This window comes from Chelonia mydas, chromosome 2 (assembly GCF_015237465.2).
Source record: "Chelonia mydas isolate rCheMyd1 chromosome 2, rCheMyd1.pri.v2, whole genome shotgun sequence".
Classification (NCBI taxonomy): domain Eukaryota; kingdom Metazoa; phylum Chordata; order Testudines; family Cheloniidae; genus Chelonia; species Chelonia mydas.
The window spans coordinates 767,680-794,412 of NC_057850.1; the positions used below are offsets into that span (position 1 = coordinate 767,680).

Below are 26,733 nucleotides of genomic sequence, written 5' to 3' on the forward strand. Positions count from 1 at the left end.
AGATTTCCCCTCATTCTACCTTCCCCTTTTGCTATTAGTTTAGTCCTCTTCTTACTGCTCTAGCCAGCCTGAGGCCCGTGCCCCAGGCATAGGGATTTTCCACACCTTTAAAGATGTGTACACGAAGGGGGCATTCTCTTCTCCTCCAATGATACCTGCCACAGAGACAAGACTGATAGTATTAGCCCTTCTCCGACATTGGGCAGCAACCCTCACAGTGGGAAATCCACATTCTAACCCTTCTGCACAAGCAGGAGACTCCAGCAGCAGCAGGAGGAGTGACGTTCTGAGGAACCCATTTACACTCCTTTACATCAGATATCTGGGCCACCAAGCTAGGGTTGAGCTGAACTATGATGGTGACAGGCACATGTGAGTACTAGTAGGAACCTGCAGTGCAGTGAGTTAAGGGAAAAGGCAGCATATTCTTGTGAACTTAGCACAGGACCAGGTGCCAAGAACGTGCATGTGAATCCTGGTCCTGCCACTGACTCCCCTCTGTAGCTCTGGGTTGGGCACTTGACCTTTCCGCTTCCCCATCTGTAAACAGAGGCTAAGGATTCCTCCCTCACCTCCAGGTGGGCAGTCAGTGTTTGTATGTATAGACAGTGCTGTTAGTTAGGAGCTAAGGAGTATTCTTATTAAGGACAAGTTAACATGCACCTTTTCAGGATGGAGCTCAAAACGAGGGAGGCAACATGCAAAGCACCACTGTTTTCATCTGCACTTTTGATGCAGTTATGCAAGGAAACTGCTTGTCTTGGTGAAGTGACAAGGTGAAACCCTGCTCGGTAACACTCCTGCAGGTAGAGGTCTGCTGGATAGGAAGCTTTGACTATGGTCAATAAGACGCTATAACAGGAAGCTCAGGCTGCACTTCCCTCACAAATGGGCCTTGTGGGTCCTGCCAGTGGAGACGGTCCCATTCTTAAGGTATACTTGCTCTCCACACTCCCAACGGGCCTTGAGATAAAGCATGTGGTGGGAAAATGGGGATCTTAATAATATCGAGTTCACAACACACCATGATGGCTGATCCAGGGCAAAGCCTTGACTTCTAGCCTTTCTGTCCCTCCAACAGCAGGTGCTGGCTCCTGGCAAAGGGAGGCTTTTTTTTTTTTTTTGGTAAGTGATTTACAATATTAAGCCCGTGGTTAATCTTGAGGGCCCTGTTAAAGATATCCTCTATCATTATTACATGTTTTCATCTCTGTTACCCAATGGTGCATGATGTGGCTGCAAAACACAGTTTAGCAGAATTAGTGATATGGGAGATCAATAGTATCTAAATTAATTGATAAAGCGGATTCTTGGGCAACAATGCTCAAGAACTGGCCATGCTGCCTTCAGGCAGAGATGGCTCTTCCTGTCCCAATCTGAGCTTACCTCCCCCCACAAATGCTATTTTGGCTCCCCAGCTGACAAGCTACCTACCGTGGCAGTGTTACAGAAGGAAAGCCAGGCATGTCTAGTTTTAATGCTTCTTTCCCCTTGGAGCACTGGCTTCCAGGTTGCATTTTACACCAACCAAAGAAATTACATTTCAGCTAGACAAGGAAACATTTACAAGTGACCCTTTGCACAAGGAGAGGGGGGTTATAGCCCACATATGCCAGTGCCCCATGTGTCTAGAAGGGGTGGGGACAGATAATCCCAAGTAAATCAGACTCTCTGTGGGAGTAGATTAGAAACTTCCAGCACTATGGGACTGCACTGCTTTTCTCTGAATAACTCTATTGTTCTTTTTGTTTCAGCCCTCACTGCTTTACTTGAAACATATGCCAAATTCTCCTAGCCTACAAGTATGCACATAGCAACAGAAGTCTCACATTTGGTCTAGGTTATGCGCTGAAAGCCTCTAATGCCCCAGTGCTCCCCAGCACCATAGCTACTAGGTCTCTGTTCTGTGTGCTGGTTTCTTAACAGATTGCCCATTTGTGAGTTACCTTGGCAGTTACTTTTAGGTCAGGACCTCAGAACTGTAGCATCCCTAGAAAGGTGGCTCCCACAATTTCACAGGTGTTCAGAACTGCTTGAAATCTAAAGCTCTCTTTGCAATTGACTCCAGGGCCCAGGGTGCCAGTGTCACAGCAGACTGTACCCAGCCCAAGGTCTTCCTTTGGGGAGTTTACACTTTGTCTCAGTTTTTTGTGCTTGTCCACAGCAGGTGGGTATGTGGGAGGGTTGTACTGGGTTTAGTTAAGAGCATTGTATTACCACTACATACTTCCCCACTCTAGGCCCTGACTAAGACAAAGTGCCCAAGAAGAAGTGAATATGTCTATTGACCGATTGTAAAGGTGAGAGAGGATCTCCAAAGCCCATTGTCACTGCTGCCATCTGAAAGACAGTAAAGACAGAGTTCAGTCTGTTGGAGCTGAGCATACTACGGCTGTTCGTAAAAACTCAAGCAGAGAGCGACGGCACAGGGAACCTGTGGGAGAGGCCTCTCCTTCCTTGCCCCTCACTGCCCGCTCCCAAGGACTGTCCAGCGCTGGGACCCTGCAGATGCCAGGCCCACCAACTCTGGGGAGGGGTGTGCTGCTGCCAGTGCCTCAGGAAGCAGGGTTTCTCCCAGGGGGGACTCAAGGCAATAGTAACCTCTGTAACCACTGTCCTTGATTCACCCCCAGCAATTACAAGGAGCCCCTCATCTAGAGCAGCTGCCCAGGAACATACAGAGCCCTGAAAAGCCAGAGCTGCCTAATGCAGCTGGCATATCCCCACTTCAACATTTTTTAAAACATACACAACCCCCCAAATCATTATGCTGGGCTCTTTAACCTCAAACAGGAGGCAGTGAGCTGTATGTAAGGATTCTCAGAAGGAAGGGGGGTTTAAACAGCAGCAGAGGGGTCTCCTAGGACTTGGACAATCCTGCATTAGCAGGAATAACCAGCTGGAGTTCTGAGAAAAATCTACAGAGTCCATGGTAGCGGTGGCACTGCCAGCAAGGCCAGAGCGACAGGCACCTTCTCTTCATGGGCGAAAGGATGGTGAAAGGATACTGCTCCCAGTAACCCCAGACACCACCTTAGCTTCAGGTTGACAGTGGAACTCACAGCAGATGCTTTGATTTTCTGGCAACTGAAAAAATTGTCTAGCCGGCCAACAGAAGAGGAAGCATCAGCTTCTCTTCCCAGGGCAGTCTGCTTTCCTGGGGGGAAAGGGAGGGTGAGCGTATGTATGAGGGCAGGAGAGGGATATCCTTGACAGGGCCGAAGACAACATACTTCAATTTCACTGCGGAAACAGAAGTGCAAGTACCTGGCTCCAGGCAGACCTCAGGGCTGTGCTCTGGTTCTAAGTGCATAAAAGGCTCCACCTTGTGGGGAGAGTAAAGGCAAGGGGATGAGCCCAGAGGGATCTCTCACCTGCAGGTTAGTGAGTTGCTGTTGCTGGTGGGCGATGGTTTGCTTCACCAGCACACTCTTGATACTCTGCTCCATCGCATACTTCTTTGCCTGGAAGGAAATACAGACTCCATAATCACAGGGCACAGGACTCTACAAGGTGCCAGGGAAGGACATTTAACTTCATACAACATTCCCCAGAACCCCACAACTGGTTGCCACTGGTGCTTTCCAGTGCTCCGGCCCCAAGCACTAAGGCACTTTACATTAGTCAAGGGCCGACAGCTTACTATGATCTTGATCAGCATCTTGGAGTTGTTCACCCTGAAATACAGCACAATGCTTGAGCAAGGACGGGGTGGACTCAGAGTCTGCAGCAGGCGCAATGTTAGGAAAGCATCATGCACTACACACTCAGCATTTCCCTCTTCCTCCCTCTGCCCCTCAGCTCCCACCACTGCACCTTACCTGCTGAGATGAGGGCAGGACAGATAGCCTCCTTCAAGTCCTTTCCACTCAGAGAACATCTGGACAAAAGGTTCTACAAAGAGCGAGGTGGCTCCTATTCCCCATGCCCAGACTCTGCACCGAGCGCATCCCTTCCCTTCCTTGACAGGGTATGTCTACACTATATTGGTAAGCAGGAGCTGTGGGTCCTTCTATATACTCCAGCTCCCTCCGTCAGTCCCCTGAGCTGTGGCTACAAGGCTGAACTGTTTTTCCTTTACCCAGCCTTCTACCACTCTGGAAAACACTGAGCCTTGCACATCCAATGATGCTGAGATGGAGGCTCCTAATCAAGGGGTCACTAATACCCATGGATGTGCCATGCCCAGGTGACAGAACGGACAGATTCAGCCAACCCCACTCAAAGGCACCTGCTTTCCATTGCTGTACGTGTTTGGGAGGTGCCGGGGAACGGCAGGCTCTAAACCGTGGATTTGAGGCGGGTGCTTCGGAAACCTGGAAACGGACAATGGGATTTACATCTGTCAGCTATGGAGCAGCCAGAGGAAACGAGGCCGTTTCACACTGCGAGCCAAACACAGACACACAAGCAGCTTCAGCATTATGGGAACATTCACACCAAGCCTACAGAGAACAATGGCATACCTGCCTCACCAGAATCTGGGAGACACCTAGCCCACAGCTCCCACCTTCCCCTCCATTCCAAACTCTGCTCTCCTCTCCTCTCAGCACTTCAGACATCACTGGTTCCCACTCAGAGCGGAAGCCAGAAGTCAGCAGTAATGTCCTAACCGGATGCACACATAGAATTGAGAACCAGAGATCAGAGTTGGGATGGACTTGGTTCTACAATTAAAATAGCTTGGCTCCAAAGGGATGAAATAATCTTTGCAGTATATTAAAGGTCCCCTTATAACAAAGGGGCAGGTAATAGTTGCCCAGAGAGCACAGGAAAGGTAGAGAGAGTTTGCAGTGTGTTCTAGCATGAATCCTGCAGAGGATTCAGCTGGAGCATTTCTGGAATCTGTTATCTGTCGAGTCCAGGCTGCACCTGACAGGGACTTTGGGGCAGCAGCATCTCATCATCATTGGGATCAGAGAAACCTCTTAACAACAATTTAAGATCAAACTGTTATCTACTTGGATCTCGGCAAGTTTTTTGTTTTTTACAAATACATCCCATAATGTTCCCATGCAGCTACCAGGAATTCCCAGCCAAGAAAAAACATCTCTTGTGCATGATTCTAAGAGCTCAGGTGCAGGGACAGCGCAGTCAGTATCCCCTCTGTATTCCTGGCAGGCGGGCTCCCCACCTGGTGTGCACCCCTCTGTGGCAGCAAGTCTGACACTAACAATGAGGAAGAGCTAAAGAAAGGCCACACAAGGGCCACTCACCTTTTGAAGAGCTTCCTGCTGTTCCGGGGTGAGAGGAGGAAGCCCCAGCTTAGCTGCTGTGCTTTGTCCATTTTCCAACTTTATGGACTCAGTGCCCTGGAACAGAAAAAACACCATGAAATCTGCCCGCTAAAATGGCCAGTTTCCTTTCACAGACACACACAGCCAGCTCCGCTCCAGCAGTCCAGAGCATTCAGGTTCAGAAATCAAAAAGTCAGAAAAGCCCCCTGCAGGGCTCAGACCAGGGGTGGCCAACCTGTGGCTCCGGAGCCATATGTGGCTCTTCAGAAATTAATATGCAGCTCCTTGTATAGGCACCAACTCTACGGCTGGAGCTATAGGCACCAACTTTCCAATGTGCCGGGGGCGGGGGGGGGGGGGGGTGTCACTGCTCAACCCCTGGCTCTGCCACAGGCCCTGCCCCAACTCCCCCCTTCCTGCCCCCTCCCCTGAGCCTGCCATGCCTTCGCTCCCCATCCCCCCCACCCCAGGGCCTCCTGCACAACTCGAAACAGCTGCAGGAGGTACAGGGAGGGGCGGGGGGGGGGGGTGGATCGGGTGGGAGGCGCTGGGAGCGGGAAGGAGGAGCTGAAGGGTGGGCTGCTGACGTGTTACTGGTCTCAGAGGAGCAGCCGTGTTAGTCTGTATCCGCAAACAGAAGAGGAGGACTAGTGGCTCTTTGCCAAGGTCCACTGGTAAATTCTGGCTCCTTCTCAGGCTCAGGCTGGCCACCCCTGGCTCAGGCCTACTAACATGTAACCTTGTTCTCAAAGAGCTGAGCCACCTCCTCCGAAGAGTCTATCCCATCACCCAGGCACCCTGCTAAGCATTCCAGATACACAGCCTAAAATTTTTCTTTTGCATCTCATGCCACTAATCCTCAACTTATTTTTGAGAAGGGGAACGATTCCTTATCTTAACTCACACGGTCATCTCCTAGGCTAGCAGCCCTGCTCCCCATCCCCAAAGTCATATTAAGAACATAAGAATGGCCGTACTGGCTCAGACCAATGGTCCATCTAGCCCAGTATCTTGTCTTCCGACAGTGGCCGGTGCCAGATGTTTCAGAGGGAATGAACAGAACAGGGCAACTTATCGAGTGACCCCTGTTATCCAGGCCCAGCTTTTGGCAGTCAGAGATTTAGGAACACCCAGGGCAGGGGACTACATCCTGGACCACTTTGACTAATAGCCACTGATGGACCTATCCTTCATGAACTTACCTAATTCTTTTTTGAGCCCAGTTATAACTTTCCACTTTCACAACATCCCCTAGAATCAAAGAAGATTAGGGTTGGAAGAGACCTCAGTAGGTCATCTAGTCCAATCCCCTGCTCAAAGCAGGACCAACACCAACTAAATCATCCCAGCCAGGGCTTTGTCAAGCCTGACCTTAAAAACCTCAACGGATGGAGATTCCACCACCTCCCTAGGTAACCCATTCCAGTGCTTCACCACCCTCCTAGTGAAATAGTGTTTCTGAATATCCAGCCTCAACCTCCCCCACTGCCACTTGAGACCATTACTCCTTTTTCTGTCATCTGCCACCAGAGAACATCCCCTGGCAGCAAGTTCCACAGGTGGACTGTGTGTTGTGTGAAGCAGTACTTCTTACATTTCTTTTAAATCAGCTGCCTATTAATTTCATTGTGTGACCACATAACAAAGGAACCAGGAAAGGGGGAAAATAACACTTCCTTAGACCGCTGTCATATCCCCCGTTAGTCGTCTCTTTTCTAAACAGACACATCCTAGACTTTTAATCTCTCCTCATATGGAATCTGTTTCATACTCTTAATTTTTTGTTGCCCTTCTCCGTACTTTTTTCCATTCTAATATATCTTTTTTGAGATGTGGCCACCAGAACCGCATGCAGTATTCAAGGTGTGGGAGTACCACGTATTTTTATATAGCGGCATGATGATATTTTCTGTCTTATCTATCCCTTTCCTAATGGTTCCTAACATTTTCTTAGCTTTTTTGACTGCCATCTCACACTGAGCAGATGTTTTCAGAGAACTATCCACAATGACCCCAACAACTCTTTCTTGAGAGGTAACAGCTAATTTAAACCCCAATCATTTTGTATGTATACAGTTGGGGTTATGTTTTCCAATGTCCATTACTTTGCATTTATCAAATGAATTTCATCTGCCATTTTGTTGCCCACCCAGCTTTGTGAAATCCCTTTGTAACTCTTTGCAATTATCTTTGGATTCAACTATCCTGAGTAATTTTGTATCATCTTCAAACTTTGACACCTGACCATTTACCCCTTTTTCCATATCATTTATGAATATGCTGAACAGAACTAGTGCCAGTACAGAATCTTGGGGGACCCTGATATATACCTCTCTCCACTGTGAAAACTGACCATTTATTCCTACCTCTGTTTCTTATCTTTTCACCAGTTACGGATCCATAAGTGGATCTCCCCTCTTATTCCATGACTCAGGCTTTGCTTAAGAGCCTTTGGTGAGGAACCTAGTCAAAGGCTTTCTGAAAGTCCAAGTACACCATATCCACTGGATGGCCTTTGTTGTCCACATTTGTTGATACCCTCAAAAAATTCTACTAGATTGGTGAGGCATGATTTCCCTTTAAAAAGCCATGTTGGCTCTTCCCAAATGTATCATGTTCATCTCTGTGTCTGACCACTCTTTTTGTTATTATACTTTCTACCAGTTTTCCTGGTACTGAAGTTAGGCTTACTGGCCTGTAATTGCTAGGATTGCTTCTGGAGCCTTTTTTAAAGAATTGGAGTTACATTAGCTACCCTCCAGTTATCTGGTACAGAGGCCGCTTTAAGTGATAGGTTATACCCCACAGTTAGTAGTTCTGCAATTTTGTATTGTAATTCCTTCAGAACTCCTGGGTGTATCCCATTTGGTCCTGGTAATTTATTACTGTTTATTTTAATCAGTTTGTTCCAAAACGTCCTCGGACACCTCAATCTAGAACAGTTCCTCAGATTGGTCCCCTAAAAAGAATGTCTCAGGTGTGGTGGTAATCTCTCTCTCTCTCTCATCCTCTACAGTGAAGACTAACGCAAAGAATTTATTTAACTTCTCCACAACAGCTTTGTTTTTTCTTTAGTGCTCCTTTAGCATCTCAGTCATCCAGTGGTCCCACTGATTGTTTCGTAAGCTTCCTGCTTCTGGTGTACTTGAAAAAAAAAATTGCTGTTAGTTTTTGTGTCTTTTGCTAGTTGCTCTTCAAATTCCTTTTTGGCCCGCCTAAGCAGACTTTTACACATGACTTGCCAGAGTTTATGCTCCTTTCTCTCTTCCTCAGTAGGATTTGACTTCCTATATTTAAAAGCTGCCTTTCTGTCTCTATTCAGAGTAACAGCCGTGTTAGTCTGTATTCGCAAAAAGAAAAGGAGTACTTGTGGCACCTTAGAGACTAACCAATTTATTTGAGCATAAGCTTTCGTGAGCTACAGCTCACTTCATCGGATGCATACTGTGGAAAGTACAGAAGATCTTTTTATACACACAAAGCATGAAAAAATGGGTGTTTACCACTACAAAAGGTTTTCTCTCCCCCCATCCCACTCTCCTGCTGGTAATAGCTTATCTAAAGTGATCACTCTCCTTACAATGTGAATGATAATCAAGGTGGGCCATTTCCAGCACAAATCCAGGGTTTAACAGGAACGGTTTGGGGGGGGGGGGGGGGGGGGGGGGTTAGGAAAAAACAAGGGGAAATAGGCTACCTTGCATAATGACTTAGCCACTCCCAGTCTCTATTCAAGCCTAAGTTAATTGTAACCAATTTGCAAATGAATTCCAATTCAATAGTCTCTCGCTGGAGTCTGGTTTTGAAGTTTTTTTGTTGTAATATCGCAACTTTCATGTCTGTAATCGCATGACCAGAGAGATTGAAGTGTTCTCCGACTGGTTTATGAATGTTATAATTCTTGACATCTGATTTGTGTCCATTTATTCTTTTACGTAGAGACTGTCCAGTTTGACCAATGTACATGGCAGAGGGGCATTGCTGGCACATGATGCCATATATCACATTGGTGGATGTGCAGGTGAACGAGCCTCTGATAGTGTGGCTGATGTGATTAGGCCCTGTGATGGTGTCCCTTGAATAGATATGTGGGCACAGCTGGCAACGGGCTTTGTTGCAAGGATAGGTTCCTGGGTTAGTGGTTCTGGTGTGTGGTATGTGGTTGCTGGTGAGTATTTGCTTCAGGTTGGGGGGCTGTCTGTAGGCAAGGACTGGCCTGTCTCCCAAGATTTGTGAGAGTGTTGGGTCATCCTTCAGGATAGGTTGTAGATGCTTAATGCATTGGAGGGGTTTTAGTTGGGGGCTGAAGGTGACGGCTAGTGGCGTTCTGTTATTTTCTTTGTTAGGCCTGTCATGTAGTAGATGACTTCTGGGAACTCTTCTGGCTCTATCAATCTGTTTCTTCACTTCCGCAGGTGGGTATTGTAGTTGTAAGAATGCTTGATAGAGATCTTGTAGGTGTTTGTCTCTGTCTGAGGGGTTGGAGCAAATGCGGTTGTATTGCAGAGCTTGGCTGTAGATGATGGATCGTGTGGTGTGGTGAGGGTGAAAGCAGGAGGCATGTAGGTAGGAATAGTGGTCAGCAGGTTTCCGGTATAGGGTGGTGTTTATGTGACCATCGTTTATTAGCACTGTAGTGTCCAGGAAGTGGATCTCTTGTGTGGACTGGACCAGGCTGAGGTTGATGGTGGGATGGAAATTGTTGAAATCATGGTGGAATTCCTCAAGGGCTTCTTTTCCATGGGTCCAGATGATGAAGATGTCATCAATATAGCACAAGTAGACTAGGGGCGTTAGGGGACGAGAGCTGAGGAAGCATTCTTGTAAGTCAGCCATAAAAATGTTGGCATAATGTGGGGCCTTGCGGGTACCCATAGCAGTGCCGCTGATTTGAAGGTATACATTGTCCCCAAATGTAAAATAGTTATGGGTAAGGACAAAGTCACAAAGTTCAGCCACCAGGTTAGCTGTGACATTATCGGGGATAGTGTTCTTGACAGCTTGTAGTCCATCTTTGTGTGGAATGTTGGTGCAGAGGACTTCTACATCCATAGTGGCCAGGATGGTGTTATCAGGAAGATCACCGATGGATTGTAGTTTCCTCAGGAAGTCAGTGGTGTCTCGAAGGTAGCTGGGAGTGCTGGTAGCGTAGGGCCTGAGGAGGGAGTCTACACAGCCAGACAATCCTGCTGTCAGGGTGCCAATGCCTGAGATGATGGGGCGCCCAGGATTTCCAGGTTTATGGATCTTGGGTAGTAGACAGAATATCCCAGGTCGGGGTACCAGGGGTGTGTCTGTGCGGATTTGATCTTGTGCTTTTTCAGGGAGTTTCTTGAGCAAATGCTGTAGTTTCTTTTGGTAACTCTCAGTGGGATCAGAGGGTAATGGCTTGTAGAAAGTGGTGATGGAGAGCTGCCGAGCAGCCTCTTGTTCATATTCCGACCTATTCATGACGACAACAGCACCTCCTTTGTCAGCCTTTTTGATTATGATGTCAGAGTTGTTTCTGAGGCTGTGGATGGCATTGTGTTCTGCATGGCTGAGGTTGTGGGGCAAGTGATGCTGCTTTTCCACAATTTCAGCCCGTGCACGTCGGCGGAAGCACTCTATGTAGAAGTCCAGTCTGCTGTCTCGAACTTCAGGAGGAGTCCACCTGGATTTTGCTGGAAATGGCCCAACTTGATTATCATACACATTGTAAGGAGAGTGATCACTTTAGATAAGCTATTACCAGCAAGAGAGTGGGGTGGGGGGGGAGAGAAAACCTTTTATAGTGGTAAACACCCATTTTTTCATGCTTTGTGTGTATAAAAAGATCTGCTGTACTTTCCACAGTATGCATCCGATGAAGTGAGCTGTAGCTCACGAAAGCTTATGCTCAAATAAATTGGTTAGTCTCTAAGGTGCCACAAGTACTCCTTTTCTTTTTTCTGTCTCTAGCCACCTCCTTTATTCTGTTGCTCATCCATTGTGGATGGTCCATTTTGTTAGTCCTCTTCCCTTTTTTTTTTTTTAATTGGGGGTTTATACATGAATTATGGTGTTTTTTAAATGTTTCTATGCAACTTCCAGGCATTTCACTCTTGTGACTGTTCCTTTTAAATTTCCATTTAACTAGCCTCCTCCTTTTTGTGTAGTTCCCCTTTTTTAAGTTAAATGCTACTATGGTGGGTTTCTTTCGTGTTTTTCATCCTACAAAGGTGTTAAATCTAATGACATTATGATTGCTATCACGTGGTTCAGCTATATTCACCTCTTGGACCAGATCTTGTGCTCCACTTAGGACTAAATCAGGAATTGGCTCTCCCTTTGTGGGTTCCAGGACTAGCTGCTCGAAGAAGCAGTCATTAAAGGTGTCTAGAAATTTTATTTCTGCATCCCATCCTGAGATGACATTTTCTTAGTCAATATGGGGATCGTTGGAATCCTCCACTATTACTGGGTTTTCTGATTCTGTAGCCTAAATTACCCTGAGCATTTCACAATCACTGCCACCATCCTGGTCAGGTGGTTGGTAGCATATTCCTAGTGCTCTACTCATTTTCAAGCATGGAATTTCTATCCATAGAGAAATCATGGCGTTGTCTGATTCATTTCAGATTTACACTGTATTTGACTCCATGCTCTCTTTCACATATTGTGCCACTCCCCCACCAACACAACCTAATCTTTCATTCAGAAGTCCAGAAAGTCTATATATTTCTAGACTCTCCTCATTTAACTCCCTCAGTCTCTTCCCAGATCATCGTCTCTCGTTTGTTGCCCGTTTATGAATTTTCTCAAGATTTTTTACATCTTTCATAGTTTCCTAAACTCCACATGCTGTTCTAGATGCCATCCCAACAGGGTGCACTATCACTCCTATGGTATACATTACACACATTAAATTCCATCCCATCCCCAACAGACTTAGATTTTCCATTGCCTCTTGATCTGTTTAAGACCCTCTGCTTTCCACAGAATTCCCTGTCCTGTTAATAATGGGTTAATTATTCCGAGAGAGGGAGAGGGAGTGTGTGTGAGTGTGTTGAGGAGCTGATTTTATTGAGAGCCATTGAGGGGCAGGCACCGGGGCCAGGTGTCAAGCCTGAGCTGCTGCTGTGGGCAGGTTGACATAGCTCTTCATGGGTGGGAGTGGTCTGATCTTGCGTCCCACCCAGCTGCCCTTGCAGTGCCATAATCCGCTGCGCAGGCGCTCCCCCAGCCAGCGGTTCCGGCCAGCTTTCCCAATGATCCGCTTGTTGTGGTCAATGTTGGAAACTCGCCCCACGGTGGCTATGCTGGTCTCCAGCACCTGCATGTGTCTCTTAGAGGGCAGCTGCATGATGGCCGTTCCATTCACCTTCCACAGTAACACCCCACAGGTCCCTGCTGCTCGGCTGTACTGCTCTCCTTTCCCAGGGTGGCTTTTCAGGTTATTGATCAGGGTCCCCACAAGCAGAGCTCCCAAAGGGTACGCATCCCCTTCACTGGCAGAGACTGCCATCCTGCCTACGTGCCCCGAGGTTTTGAGGAGGTTGCCAGGCTGCATGTTTTCTGTTGCAATGATCCAGCGTTTCTGCTTGCTGCTGGCCACCAGGGCGATATCAGCCGACCTGCAGGGGTTGTACTGGACCTGGATCACCTTCTCCTCATAGGGACCTGACTCAGCTCCAGGTCCGTAGCGCAGCCGCTGGAAGTCAATCATGAGGTAGCGCTGCTTGTGTCCCCGCTGATCCCATCCACAGTGGTAGGCAGACAAGGCTGCCCAGAGGAACCTGCTAATGATCTTGTTGGTTTGGGAGAGGGGATTCAGCAGCCTTCATGTGCTTTACCTGGGCTTCTGTTGACCTCTTATTCTTATTACCAGACACTGCTCAATACTGGTATTTATTTATATTTGCTGCCCCTCAAAATGGGATCATCCTGAAGAGTATGGTAATATGAAAGCTCCTTTTGTAGACAGAGCCTCCAATCTGGACAGCTATCAACAAATTGAAAAGGGCCAATATAAATACTGTATGGGATGATTAGCTGAATTGCATCGCACAATGGACGACTACAACCCCACACATGCGTTGCATGGCCCACTGGCAGCAAGGCCCTGGCTATAGTCCTGACGGCTTCCTGGTTAACACACTGTGCCACTATGCAAGGAATGGGGTTAGGGAGACCACACAAGTATTAGCTAGGGGTGCTCCAAGAAACTAAGCTTGCAGCAAGCAAACTGTGGTGGGGGTGAAGAGAATAGACAGCAACTACCTCTTCCACTCTGACCTTGACAGAAGAATTACAGAAACACTTCAGGTTTGGAGGCTGCTGGTAGTGTGGTACCAACCGTGACAAACATACCCAGAGGAATGGATACAATGGCAGTGACTCAGGGCTTGTCTTTGTGACTGTGGCGGGGTGGCCCCCCCCCACCATGCCTTGAAGGGCTTAAAACAGCCCTGGGAGAGGGCTGAGATGGAAAAAGCTGGGCTGTTTGGGAAAACAGCCACAGCTGTAGCCTGTGTAATTAGGGCCCAGCTGGCCCTTATAAGAGGGCAGTGGGCCAGAAAGAGAGAGAGAGACTAGCTACCTGGAGAGAGGAGGACCCAAACTGAGGGGGTACTGCCAGGGGGCAGAACCCTAATCTAGAAGGGCACCGAGGTCCGGGACGGGCACGGGGCCAGCAGCAGGCGAAACACTGAACAGCAGAAGGCGCTCCTGGTTGAAAAGAGCTAATTCCCTGGACAACCAGCAGGAGGTGCCGCAGCAGAGAGTCGTTGCCCTGCGATAGTGACAGATAGGGCAATTTCCTGAAGTATCCTTGGGAGACCTTATTGAATTAAGATTAAATATCTTTGTGGTCCACTGTGTTAAAAGAATGGTTTACGTATTATTGTGGGCTGGGATTGTATGTAACCTCTCGAAGGGGGAGATGTGACATATGAGAGATCTGGGGGAAGATCCAGGGGAAGATGAATGCAAATCCCCACTTTTGATTATGCAAAAACTCAGCCCTTCCTGCCTTCAGGAGCAAGTCATTCTCTGCTGATCACCTGTTACATGGGGACAAGATCAAAATCCCAAACTGTATAAAGAAAAAACTGAAGTATTCATGTTTTTTCTGGTTCTGAATCTGAGACAGTTATGAACTTGTAACCACAGGGTAAACCCAACTGTGGGTTTTAAAGGACTGACACCTACTAGAGTCTGAGGCTGGAGTTGGGATGACCTCTGGTAAGCTTTTCAGCATGTGTGTAGGTTATTTTATTGTTTTTAACATGCCTTCTCTGTAATGCTTTCACCTTAAGAATAAACGTGCTTGCTTATAAAGAGCTGCGTAGTAACTTGTAACTGCCGGCAATTTCACTGTTTTTAGCCTTTGGAAAGGAAGTAAAGAATAAATGCTGACCTATTTAAACAATCTAGCTGGCTGGGGATGATCATAATGTAAGCAGGGAAATGTGCAGCCTTAAAGATCCCCCATTCAGGAGGGAGATATACACAGGTCTCTGCCCAAGAGAGGTGATGGCTAAGGAGCCTGGAGCCTAGACGAGTGTCCATGGTGGACTGCAAGAGGAGAATACTGGTGCAGTTGCCCTGAACTGTGGCAGTCTTCACTAGCAAGTTAGCATGAGGTATAGCTCTTGTGTTCCCATTAATTCGACTGCTGTTCACACACAAAAACCTATCATCTGTTTATGGTGCTAGTAGCAATGCAAACTGGCTGGCATGACTGAGGTTTTAGAGCAGAACTCAAGAATCATTAAAAAGCTTCTGAGGTCTTGTCTACATGGGAAAATTTTACTGGGTATAAGTGGTGAAGTCATACCACTATAACCTCCTCTGTGGATGCGCCTATTTCAGTGTAAGAAATAGGCATGTCATTTTGGTTTAGCCCCTTTCCAACACACATACGCTAAACAGAAAAAAAATCCACTGTTATACTGCAATGGGGGGGGGGGGAAAGCTCAGTGGTTTGAGGGGGCCATTTAGGGATCTGGGGCAAAAATAAGGGACGGTACTTGGTCCTGCTATGAAGACTGGGGACTGGACTTGACCTTTCAAGGTCCCTTCCAGTTCTATGAGATAGGTATATCTCCATTTTGAAGAACGGGGGCTATACCAGAATAACTATATTGTTTTAATTTCACACATTAGTTTACATTTGTACACCTTTCCTATACAGACAATCCCTCAAACTGATCTAACATTTCCTGAGTCATTACCTCAGACATCCTGGGATCCCACTTGTATGTGGCATTGGCTGCCAGGGAAGCTGCTGAGCTGGAGTGGCCCACAATGAGATGAATGGTATGGAGAACATGAATAAGGAAGTGTTATTTATCCCTACACAAGAACCAGGGGTCACCCAAAGAAATTAGCAGGCAGCAGGTTTAAAACAAAGGGAAGTATTTCTTCACACAATGCACAGTCCATGTGTAGAGGAACTCTCTGCCAGGGGATGTCGTGAAGGCCAAAAATACAACTGGGTTCAAAAAAGAATTAGATAAGTTCATGGAGGATAGGTCTCTTAGCCAAGATGGTCAGGGATGCAAACTCATGCTCCGGGTGTCCCTAGACCGGGGGAGGAGGGGGGGGGGGGGGGGACGGAGGGGGACGGACGACACCAAACATTTTGGCCAGAGGGTGACATTGGGAAATAGAAATTGTATGGCGGGCCATGAATGCTCACAAAATTGGGGTAGGGGTGCGGGCTCAGGGGCAGGGATGAGGGATTTGGGGTGCAGGAGAGTGCTCCGGGCTGGGATTGAGGGGTTTGGAGAGCAGGAGAGTGGTCAGGGCTGCAGCGTGGGAAAAGACTCAGGGGTGCTGGCTCCAAGCGGCACTTACCTCAAACGGCTCCCGGAAGCAGTGGCATGTCCCTTTTCCGGCTCCTATGCGGAGGCACAGCCAGGCGGCTCTGCGCGCTGCCCCATCTGCAGGCACTGCCCCTGCAGCTCCCATTGGAGTGTGTAGGAGCCGGAGCAGGGCCATGCAGCGGCTTCCGGGAGCTGCGTGGTGCGGCCCCCGACCCAGTGCCCCGGCCAGAGCGGGGCCGAGCCACATGGTGCAGCTCGCAGGCCAGCTTAAAACGGATCACGGGCCATAGTTTGCTCACCCCTACCCTAGACCTCCAATTGCCAGAAACGGGACTAGACAACAGAGGATGAAACTCTCAAAATTGTCCTGTTCAGTTCATTACCTCTGAAGCATTTGATACTGGCCACTGTCAGAGACAGAATACTGGACTAGATGGACCACTGGTCTGATTCAGTGTGGCCATTCTTATGAGACTGGGGCAACATTGTCAAAGATGGGAATTTATGCTTGCAGACAGAAAACTCTATACCATATATTTGAATGTTCAGAGGGAAACATGACACACAGGACTTATTCTATGCCAGAAGCTCTACAAAGGCATCTTTTTACTTCTTTCACAGACAAGAAGGAACCACCTTAACTTCTGCAGGCCTCTGCTCTCTGAATCCTCCAGAGTAAGAAATTAAACAGATGAACTCTCTCTATGATAAGCCAGCAGCACCAGTTCAATATGTCAGAAAGCAACACATCCCAAGCAACCTTTCACTATTTCACATTTGGGGACAATATATACCTTCAAGTCAACGGCACTGCTACGGGTACCCGCATGGCCCCACAGTATGCCAACATTTTTATGGCTGACTTAGAACAACACTTCCTTAGCTCTCGTCTCCTAACGCCCCTACTCTACTTGCGCTACATGGATGACATCTTCATCATCTGGACCCATGGAAAAGAAGCCCTTGAGGAATTCCACCATGATTTCAACAATTTCCATCCCACCATCAACCTCAGCCTAGACCAATCCACACAAGCGGTCCACTTCCTGGACACTACTGTGCTAATAAGGGATGGTCACATAACCACCACCCTATACCGGAAACCTACTGACCGCTATACATACCTACATGCCTCCAGCTTCCATCCAGGACACACCACATGATCCACTGTCTACAGCCAAGCTCTAAGATACAACCGCATTTGCTCCAATCCCTCAGACAGAGACAAACACCTACAAGATCTCTATCAAGCATTCTTAAAACTACAATACCCACCTGCTGAAGTGAAAAAACAGATTGACAGAGTCAGAAGAGTACCCAGAAGTCACCTACTACAGGACAGGCCTAACAAAGAAAATAACAGAACGCCACTAGCCGTCACCTTCAGCCCCCAACTAAAACCTCTCCAGCGCATCATCAAAGATCTACAACCTATCCTGAAGGATGACCCATCACTCTCACACATCTTGGGAGACAGACCAGTCCTCACTTACAGACAGCCCTCCAACCTGAAGCAAATACGCTCCGGCAACCACACAACAAAAACACTAATCCAGGAACCTATCCTTGCAACAAAGCCCAATGCCAACTCTGTCCACATATTTATTCAAGTGACACCATCATAGAACCTAATCACATTAGCCACATGATTTAATTGGGGATTGGTCCTGCTTTGAGCATGGGGTTGGACTAGATGACCTCCTGAGGTCCCTTCCAACCCTGATATTTTATGATTCTATGATTCACGCCATCAGGGGCTCGTTCACCTGCACATCTACCAATGTGATAGATGCCATCATGTGCCAGCAATGCCCCTCTGCCATGTACACTGGCCAAACCGGACAGTCTCTACGCAAAAGAATAAATGGACATAAATCTGACATCAGGAACCCTAACATTCAAAAACTGGTAGGAGAACACTTCAACCTCTCTGGCCACTCAGTAAAAGACTTAAAGGTGGCAGTTTTGCAACAGAAAAGCTTAAAAAACAGACTCCAATGAGAAACTGCTGAGCTTGAATTAATATGCAAACTAGATACCATTAACTTGGGTTTGAATAGAGACTGGGAGTGGCTGGGTCATTATACATATTGACTATTTCCCCATGTTAAGTATCCTCACACCTTCTTGTCAACTGTCTAGATGGGCCATCTTGATTATCAGTACGAAAGTTTTTTTCTCCTGCTGATAATAGCTCATCTTAACTAATTAGCCTCTTACAGTTTGTATGGAAACTTCCCCCTTCTCTGTATGTGTGTGTGTGTATATATATTTTTCTTACTATATGTTCCATTCTATGCATCCGATGAAGTGGGCTGTAGCCCATGAAAGCTTATGCTCAAATAAATTGGTTAGTCTCTAAGGTGCCGCAAGTACTCCTGTTCTTTTTGCGGATACAGACTAACACGACTGCTACTCTGAAACCTTTCACTAGAGTATTTCCTAGATTAAGGCATAAATCATTTGTAACCAGAAAAGTCACTTTTAAAATAGCAGGATGTATCAATTAAACTCAAAGGGAGAAAGCAGCATCTTCCTGAGAACTCTGCCTAAACAACTAAGAATCCTTCTCAGAGGGGAATGTGTGTCTTGGTCCTTCGCAGTTGAATAAGAAACCAAAGGCTTATAAAAGATAATGGCAGTAAACGTTTTTGAAGCGTCCTCCTAATTAACTGCAGCAAACATGATAGTCTCAGAGCATTCTATAACAGCCAGAAAAGGTCTGCATGCCAGGAAAGATGCACTGAAACGAGATATCACAGATGCACCAACTGACAAAGAGGATAGAAAGAGGTAGATAATTATGTCCCACCCCAAAACCTCTCCCTTCTACAGCAACAAACAGAAAACAGTCTGTTGCTACTCTGCAGCAAGTAACTGAGAGTCTCTGTACTGGAGGCAATCACACTTCTACTGCATGCCACCAGCACTGAGGAATCTGACCCATTTCACACAGCCCTGAGCTGTACCTCATGACCCCTCCTCCCAAGTTCACTTTGCTGTAACCAAGGAAATTGCAAGCAAGACCCTGAAACAGACATGTTAATGAATCAATAGGAGGTTGTCTGCAGCCTTTGCTGTACCCATTGGTACAACCTGAACCACTGTCTAAACTTTATCTTGGTGCTACAGCTTTCATATTACAGAACTCCTCCATATTGGAGTTGTGACAGGCTGACAATATCCTGCAACATCCTGCACAAAGATTATGGAACTAAAATAAGCTTTACTGAAGTAAGTAAGTATTGAATTAGAGTTAATATCTGTGGGGTACATTGCATTAAAATTGCAGTTGGTATGTGGCACTAACTTTTCTAGTAGTGAGGGGGATGCTAATGTACTTCCTCCATTATCAACATTTGAACACAGTCCTCCTCTCCTCTTTCCCCCCACAGGTACACATATACTAGTTCAAACTGGATTTCCAGAGACTGACAGACAAAGAAAGGATTTTTAGATAAATAACCTGGTTTTTAAACTGGCTCACGGCCTTCTTCCTGATCCAGCAAATGGACATAATTTCTAGTCCACAGAAGGTTCCAATCCCTTGAAGGGTTGGAAAGGCTTGGACTACTGAGGCCCCGTAAGACCGTGTGCTTGTTCTGAGCTTAAGTTATGATGTAACTTGTAACCCTTGGGTGGAAGGTCTGAAGGACTGTTCCTGTCAGAATCCATGTTAGAGTGGGGTGGACTCTGGTAAACTTACCACCATGCAAGTAGGTAGGTTCCTTTATTATTCTGAACATGTTTTTTCTGTAATGCTTTTTTACTGTAAGAACAGAGTAGGCTCACATAGGAAGTGCTGTGTGGTAATGTTATAACTGCAACAATGACACCTGTTATTGTCGCTGGAGAGAAAGCGGACAGGCCTGTTTAGGCAGACTGTCTTTGCTGGGAATAACAGTGAAGGCAGGGAACTGGACAGCCTGGAAATACCCCATTCAAAAGGGACACGCACACGGGTCTCCACTCAAAAAGGCAACAGCTGGGGATGCCCTTGCTGAACCTTTGAGGGGAAATACAGGTGCAGTTTCCCTGAACCGTGATAGGAGGTTTAACATCTGAACCATTTCAAGACACATTTGACTAAACACTGGTCACAACTTCTCAACCTAAATTAGGGGCTGCCACTCATCCCGACTCTGGTGGACTTGGCTTTCGCATACTTTCTTAGGCTGAATTTAGAACATTTTCATCACTAACCAATTTCCCTCTATGAATTGACTCACTGCGAACAGATCCATTCATCTCCATGAGCTTCCCCCTTTCCTGAGGTTTCCTCAGCCCAGCCCCCACCCCTTGCTGTGGAATATCAAAATTCAATATAATCTTGCTAAACACATGGATTTAAGAGCATTTTGAAAATTAAAAGCTCGGAGCTTGTGGTGTTGGCACGCATGCAATATTGTTAAACCCTGGATTTGTGCTGGAAATGGCCCAGCTTGATTATCATACACATTGTAAGGAGAGTGATCACTTTAGATAAGCTATTACCAGCAGGAGAGTGGGGTGGGGGGAGGTATTTTTTTCATGCTTTGTGTGTATAAAAAGATCTTCTACACTTTCCACAGTATGCATCCGATGAAGTGAGCTGTAGCTCATGAAAGCTTATGCTCAAATAAATTGGTTAGTCTCTAAGGTGCCACAAGTACTCCTTTTCTTTTTATGCAATATATTGGGAACCCAGCGATCAAATGACCCCAATTTTGCACAAATTCTACCTGTGGCCCTAATGTAGCACAGCAATATTTTGGTGATGGTGTAGTAACTGAATTTTCATTTTGACGGGGGTGAAAAAGGTTGACAAAAATTCTCCTTTTTGGGTTAGTCTCATTTTCAAAGGTCTTGTAGTTTGTGCACTGCTTGATTTTTCTATAGCAGTTTGTGGGGGGGGGGGGGGGGGGGAAGAGTAGAGGGTCATACATTTGGTTCCTCATTTAGTCAGAGTTGTTTGTTATCCGACTTTTCAAGTGCAAATAGCACCTGGCGGGGGAGGCTTGCTCCAGTTGAAGTGAGGGGCCTGGCTGGATATACAGCTCAGCCTTTGTAAGCAACGAAGTGCACAATCCTTGAGTAAGATGCTGCCTGTACAATGTGTAGGCAGCAGTAAAAGGTGCCAAAGCTTCTGGGCCTGATTTCCATTTTTCATCAAAATCAGCAAGTTTGCAGGTGACACTAAGCTGGGGGGGAGGTAGATAGGCTGTAGGGTAGGGATAGGGTCCAGAGTGATCTAGACAAATTGGAGGATTGGGCCAAAAGAAATCTGATGAGATTCAACAAAGGCAAGTGCAGAGTCCTGCATTTAGGAAGGAAGAATCCCATGCACTGCAACAGGCTGGGGACTGACTGGCTAAGCGGCAGTTCTGCAGAAAAGGACCTGGGGGATTAGTGGACGAGATGCTGGATATGAGTCAGCAGTGTGCCCTTGTAGCCAAGAAGGCTAATGGCATATTTGGCTGTATTAGGAGCATTGCCAGCAGATCGAGGAAAGTGATTATTCCCCTGTATTCAGCACCGGTGAGGCCACACCTGGAGTATTGTGTTCAGTTTTGGTCCCCCCACTACAGAAGGGATGTGGACAAATTGGAGAGACTCCAGCAGAGGGCAACAAAAATGATTAGGGGGCTGGGGCACATGACTTACGAAGAGAGGCTGAGGGAACTGGGCTTGTTTAGTTTGCAGAAAAGAAGAGTGAGGGGGGATTTGACAGCAGCCTTCAACTACGTGAAGGGGGGTTCCAAAGAGGATGGAGCTCGGCTGTTCTCCGTGGTGGCAGAAGACAGAACAAGAAGCAATGGTTTCAAGTTGCAGTGGGTGAGGTCTAGGTTGGATATTAGGAAACACTATTTTACTTGGAGGGTAGTGAAGCACTGGAATGGGTTACCTAGGGAGGTGGTGGAATCTCCATCCTTCGAGGTTTTTAAGGCCCGGCTTGACAAAGCCTTGGCTGGGATGATTTAGTTGGTGTTGGTCCTGCTTTGAGAAGAGAACTGGACTAGATGACCTCCTGAGGTCTCTTCCAACCCAAATATTCTATGATTCTAAACAGAACTATGCCCACTGTGATACCTAAAACATCCCCCAAAATTTTGCAATTGGTCAGCTGCAGTTTTCAGAAGTTATTGCGTTATGTACGTATAGACAGAGAAAAGCAGTGATTTGACTCTAAGGCCTCATTTCACTTGGTCAATAATTTGAGGCTTGCTATGACTATTTTAAAAGGGCAGGATGACTAAAAATGTTCTAGTATCTGACATTTCCTTCAGCCTTCTTTTTCCAAGGAACTACAATACTTTCTTTGTGTAGACTGGATGAATTATGGTGGAAAGTTTAAATATTTTCTGCAATTCTCATAACCCTACGTTACTGCTGATTGACAGCAACATCTTGTCACCACATTAGTCAAAGTGGATCTTTCACCAGCTTTGGAATGGGGCTCTTTATTATGGGTGCCTTTCCTGATACTCAGCAACCTTTCTGATCAAAATATAATTGTGGTAGCCCATGCTGTGGAGAAGGACCACTGCTTCATTCTGTAATAGCTGTAATTTTCTGAGGGACAACGGTATCATGCCCAAGTAAATTTCACTGTTGTCATCAGTCCAATCATCTGGGTGTTTCTGGGTCAGGGTCAGCCCCTGCACTGTGTCAGGATCAGGTGCAGTCTCACCGCCAAGTCCTTGTACCAGGGTAGGTGGGGGCTTCAGGGTGATCTCCCACCTCAATACAGCCAGTGCCCTGTGCTCCCCACTGCCTTGCTGAAGCCACATTTATTTATTGACAAATACAATTTGCAGAATTTTAAAATACTGTGCGCATAATTTTTTGGTGCAGAATTCCCTCAGGAGTAAGAGTTATAAAGGGATCTCACAAAGCTGAGTGACTGGGCAACAAAATGGCAGACGACATTCAATGTTGATAAATGTAAAGTAATGCACATTGGAAAACATAATCCCCACTATACACACAAAACGATGGGGTTTAAATTAGCTGTTACCACTCAAGAAAGATCTTGGAGTCATCATGGATAGTTCCCCGAAAACATCCACTCAGTGTGCAGGGACAGTCAAAAAAGTGAAAAGAGCGTTAGGCACCATTAGGAAAGGGACAGATAATAAAAGAGAAAATATCCTTTTGCCACTATAACAATCCCTGGTTCGCCCACAGCTCGGACACTGCGTGCAGTTCTGGTCACCCCATCTCAAAAAAGATATATTGGAATTGGGAGAAGTACAGAGAAGGGAAACAAAATGATTGGGGGGATGGAACAGCTTCCATATGAGAAGAGATTAAAAAGACTGGAACATTTCATCTTAGAAAAGAGACGACTAAGGGGTGATACGATAGAAGTCTATAAAATCATGAATAGTGTGGAGAAAGTGAGTAAGGAAGTGTTATTTACCCCTTCACATAACACAAGGGCCGGGGTCACCCAATGAAATTAATAGGCAGCTAGTTTAAAACTAACATAAGGAAGTTGACTCACACAACGCAGAGTCAACCTGTGGAACCTATTGACAGGGAATGTAGTAAAGGCCAAAAGCACAACTGGGTTTTAGAATTACTTGAATAGAACTGGTCACCTGTTGGGGGGATCTTCCAAGAATCAGCCAGTCACTGAAGTAAGGATACAACCTGGATTCTGTGTCTCCTTAGAGGAGCCGCTATACCCACGCCAAGCATTTGATTAATCCCCTGGGTGCTGTAGAAAGACCAAAGGGCAGGACCCTGTACTGGCAGGGGGCTGTTCCTACCAGGACTCTGAGGTATTTCCTGTGGGCTGGAAGGAGGGACATATGGAAATAGGCATTTTGGAGGTGAAGAGCTGCAAATCAGTCCTGAAGATCTAACTTAGGGAATTAGAGAGGCCAGAATCACACTCCTGAACTGAAAAAGCAGCTGAAGATGCAAATGATGCTGGATATGAATAAAAACAGTCAAATCCCTTAGCAGGGACCTGGGTACCTCCTATCAGTTCTTTTTGACATGGCCACGACTGATCATAGACTTTAAGGTCAGAAGGGAACATTATGATCTTCTAGTCTGACCTCCTGCACAACGCAGGCCACGGAATCTCACCCACCAACTCCTGTAACAAACCCCTAACTTATGTCTGAGCTACTGAAGTCCTCAAATCGTGGTTTAAAGACTTTGAGGTGCAGAGAATCCTCCAGCAAGTGACCTGTGCCCCACGCTGCAAAGGAAGGCGAAAAACCCCCAGGGCCTCTGCCAATCTGCTCTCGGGGAAAATTCCTTCCTGACCCCAAATATGGCGATCAGCTAAACCTGGAGCATGTGAGCAAGACTCATCAGCCAGACACCCAGGAAAGAATTCTCTATAGTAACTCAGATCCCACCCCATCTAACATCCCATCACAGGCCACTGGGCATATCTACCGCTAATAGTCGAAGATCAATTAATTGCCAAAATTAGGCTATCCCATCATACCATCTCCTCCATAAACTTATCAAGCTTAGTCTTGAAGCCAGACATATCTGATACAGGTATGGGCCACATTTTTTGCATGCTCCACTAGACATTTATTAATGAGCCCGGTGAGCCGCCCTGGTACAGAAGGATATAGAATAGCCAAGAGTTTGTACTGCCTTTCTTGGACTACTTCCAAGGATATATCCAAAGTTTCCATCATGCTCTTCATCGAGTCCTAGAATACCTTGAAATTCAACAACTGAGACAGATGTGGATGGATTCACTGCCTCATTTGGGGACGATGCGGAGATTGCAGCAGGGATCAGTTGCTCTCTCTCTAGCAGCTGATGTTCTTCCTCACTCTCCTCCTCCTGCCTCACACATCTGCGGCTGTACCCAACTGTCTTGCCTGAGATAACGGTCTCTTTGTGGATGGCTGTAAATTCTAGAGTATCCAGTAAGGCCACAGATGGTGTAGGAAAGGGTCTTGAGATGAAGGACATATGAGGGGGTACCAGGTGGGATCTCTATGAGCCACAGGTATCTTTCTTCTATCCCTCAAAGACTCTTTCTTAAGAGTCCCTCCCTAAGTCCCAAAGTGGTAACTGGTACCTCAGCACAGGAGGAAAAGGACTACAACTCCTCCAAGGGAAGGGCCGTTCTGTGAGGTATGCCCTGCTTCAGTAAAGGAGAGGTCATTACAGGGATACCCCTTTAACTTGACACACCAGTGACTTCAAAAGGCTGGTGGCTTGGATATGACCACCCTAAGTGTCTCAAGAAAAGATTACTGACTCTGGTATTGAGTCCACCAAATAGTCCCTTGATGGCTGGAAGGGAGGAAGGGGTGGGAAGAGGGTGTCCTAGGCTAACAAATTATTTAATGAAGAAAATATATAAATAAAACTAAATATATTTTCCCCAATAGTCATAAAAGGAGAAAAACTATCCTAACTGCACTCCCAAAACAACACATACAAAGCTAAGGAAAACTGTACCATTAGTGGAGAAAGCCGACACTGCAGGGTTTTTGTCTCAGTGGCACAGGCAGTAAGAAGGAACTGAGAAACAATTAGATACACTCTGCTCTTTATGCCCTCAGGTGTGTGAAAGAAAGGAGGGGGGGCTCCAAGGGCACCTCAGGCACAGGCCAAAATAGACACCTGTCACCAAAAGAATTTGATCTTATGCACGTAGGGCGCATGCACACCAAGAGTGGAATCCATATGGTCAATCAAATACTTCTGCCATTTCCTTAACAGCAGCAATTTTACTATCCCGATCTTGTAGCAGACTTATAGCATTGCTAGGATTTCTTTTGTTTGGGGTATATTTAAAACATTCCTTCTTGTTGTCCTTAAGCCTAGTAGCCATAGATTTTCAATTATATCTTTAGCTTCTCTTATCAATTGCCTGCAATTGATGACTGCTATTCATATGAACTTACCCAGTTTTCCATTTGTGATTAGCGGGGATATTGTCCCTTTCCATTAATGCTGTTTTCACTTTCCCTCTTAACCAGATCATTTTAAAATGAAGTCCTCTTTTGTGATTGCGGAACTGTAGTATTTGGGCATCTAGTAAAATTGTCTTTAAAAACTCCCAATTATAATTGATCTTTTAAAGATTTTTCCCCTCACTCAGTTTTGCTCGGTGACAGGTTTCAGAGTGGCAGCCGTGTTAGTCAGTATCAGCAAAAAGAACGAGTAATTGTGGCACCTTAGAGACTAACAAATTTATTTGAGCATAAGCTTTCGTGGGCTAAAACCCGATGCACGAAAGCTTATGCTCAAATAAATTTTAGTCTCTTAGGTGCCACAATTACTCGTTCTTTTTGCTGATACTGACTAACACGGCTGCCACTCTGAAACCTGTCACCGAGCAAAACTGAGTATAAATAATTATTGGTTGGGACTATATTCTGTTTGCGCATAACAAATATAATTCATTGACAGCATCCATGTAATATCAGAAAACAGAAATCTCAGTCTCATGATCATGTCATAGAATTATGCTTTCTAGAATATCCTCAAGTGAATGTCGAAGTGCCAGAAGGATTCAGAACAAAATGGAAGGAAGAAACAGCTTTTAAAGTGTTCAACTAAAACTTATTTTGTGTAGAATGCTACCCACAACTTAGTTACAAGGTGGGATTCAGCAGATCAACAAGGGATTAACTAAGTTTTCACATTAATTTAAAGGTGAACTGCAAAGCTATTATTCATAAAAATAATAGCGAGCACTTATCTAGCTTTGTACAGCTTCAAAACACCTT

General features: G+C 46.2%; 2 protein-coding genes across 10 annotated transcripts in view; both read right to left on the reverse strand.

Moving 5' to 3' along the window:
* The window catches only part of PUF60 (poly(U) binding splicing factor 60), a 57,118-nt gene that overhangs the window by 12,179 nt on the left and 18,206 nt on the right, over nucleotides 1-26,733 (reverse strand). For 5 of the 9 annotated variants that reach the window (XM_043538884.1, XM_037891722.2, XM_037891723.2 and 2 more), the window contains 4 exons: nucleotides 5,217-5,312; nucleotides 4,232-4,316; nucleotides 3,375-3,464; nucleotides 2,290-2,340 (listed from right to left, as the gene is read on the reverse strand). In XM_043538884.1, the coding sequence (XP_043394819.1) occupies nucleotides 2,290-2,340; nucleotides 3,375-3,464; nucleotides 4,232-4,316; nucleotides 5,217-5,287 (297 nt within the window). In that variant the 5' untranslated portion in view covers nucleotides 5,288-5,312. The remainder of the gene's footprint in view (nucleotides 1-2,289; nucleotides 2,341-3,374; nucleotides 3,465-4,231; nucleotides 4,317-5,216; nucleotides 5,313-26,733) is intronic. The other 4 variants (XM_037891727.2, XM_037891731.2, XM_037891728.2 and 1 more) reach the window with 3 other exon arrangements.
* LOC102936360 (39S ribosomal protein L2, mitochondrial) lies at nucleotides 12,265-16,886 on the reverse strand. Its single transcript, XM_043538891.1, has one exon. It carries the CDS (start codon nucleotides 12,922-12,924, stop codon nucleotides 12,319-12,321), a length of 606 nt encoding a protein of 201 aa, XP_043394826.1. The 5' UTR covers nucleotides 12,925-16,886; the 3' UTR covers nucleotides 12,265-12,318.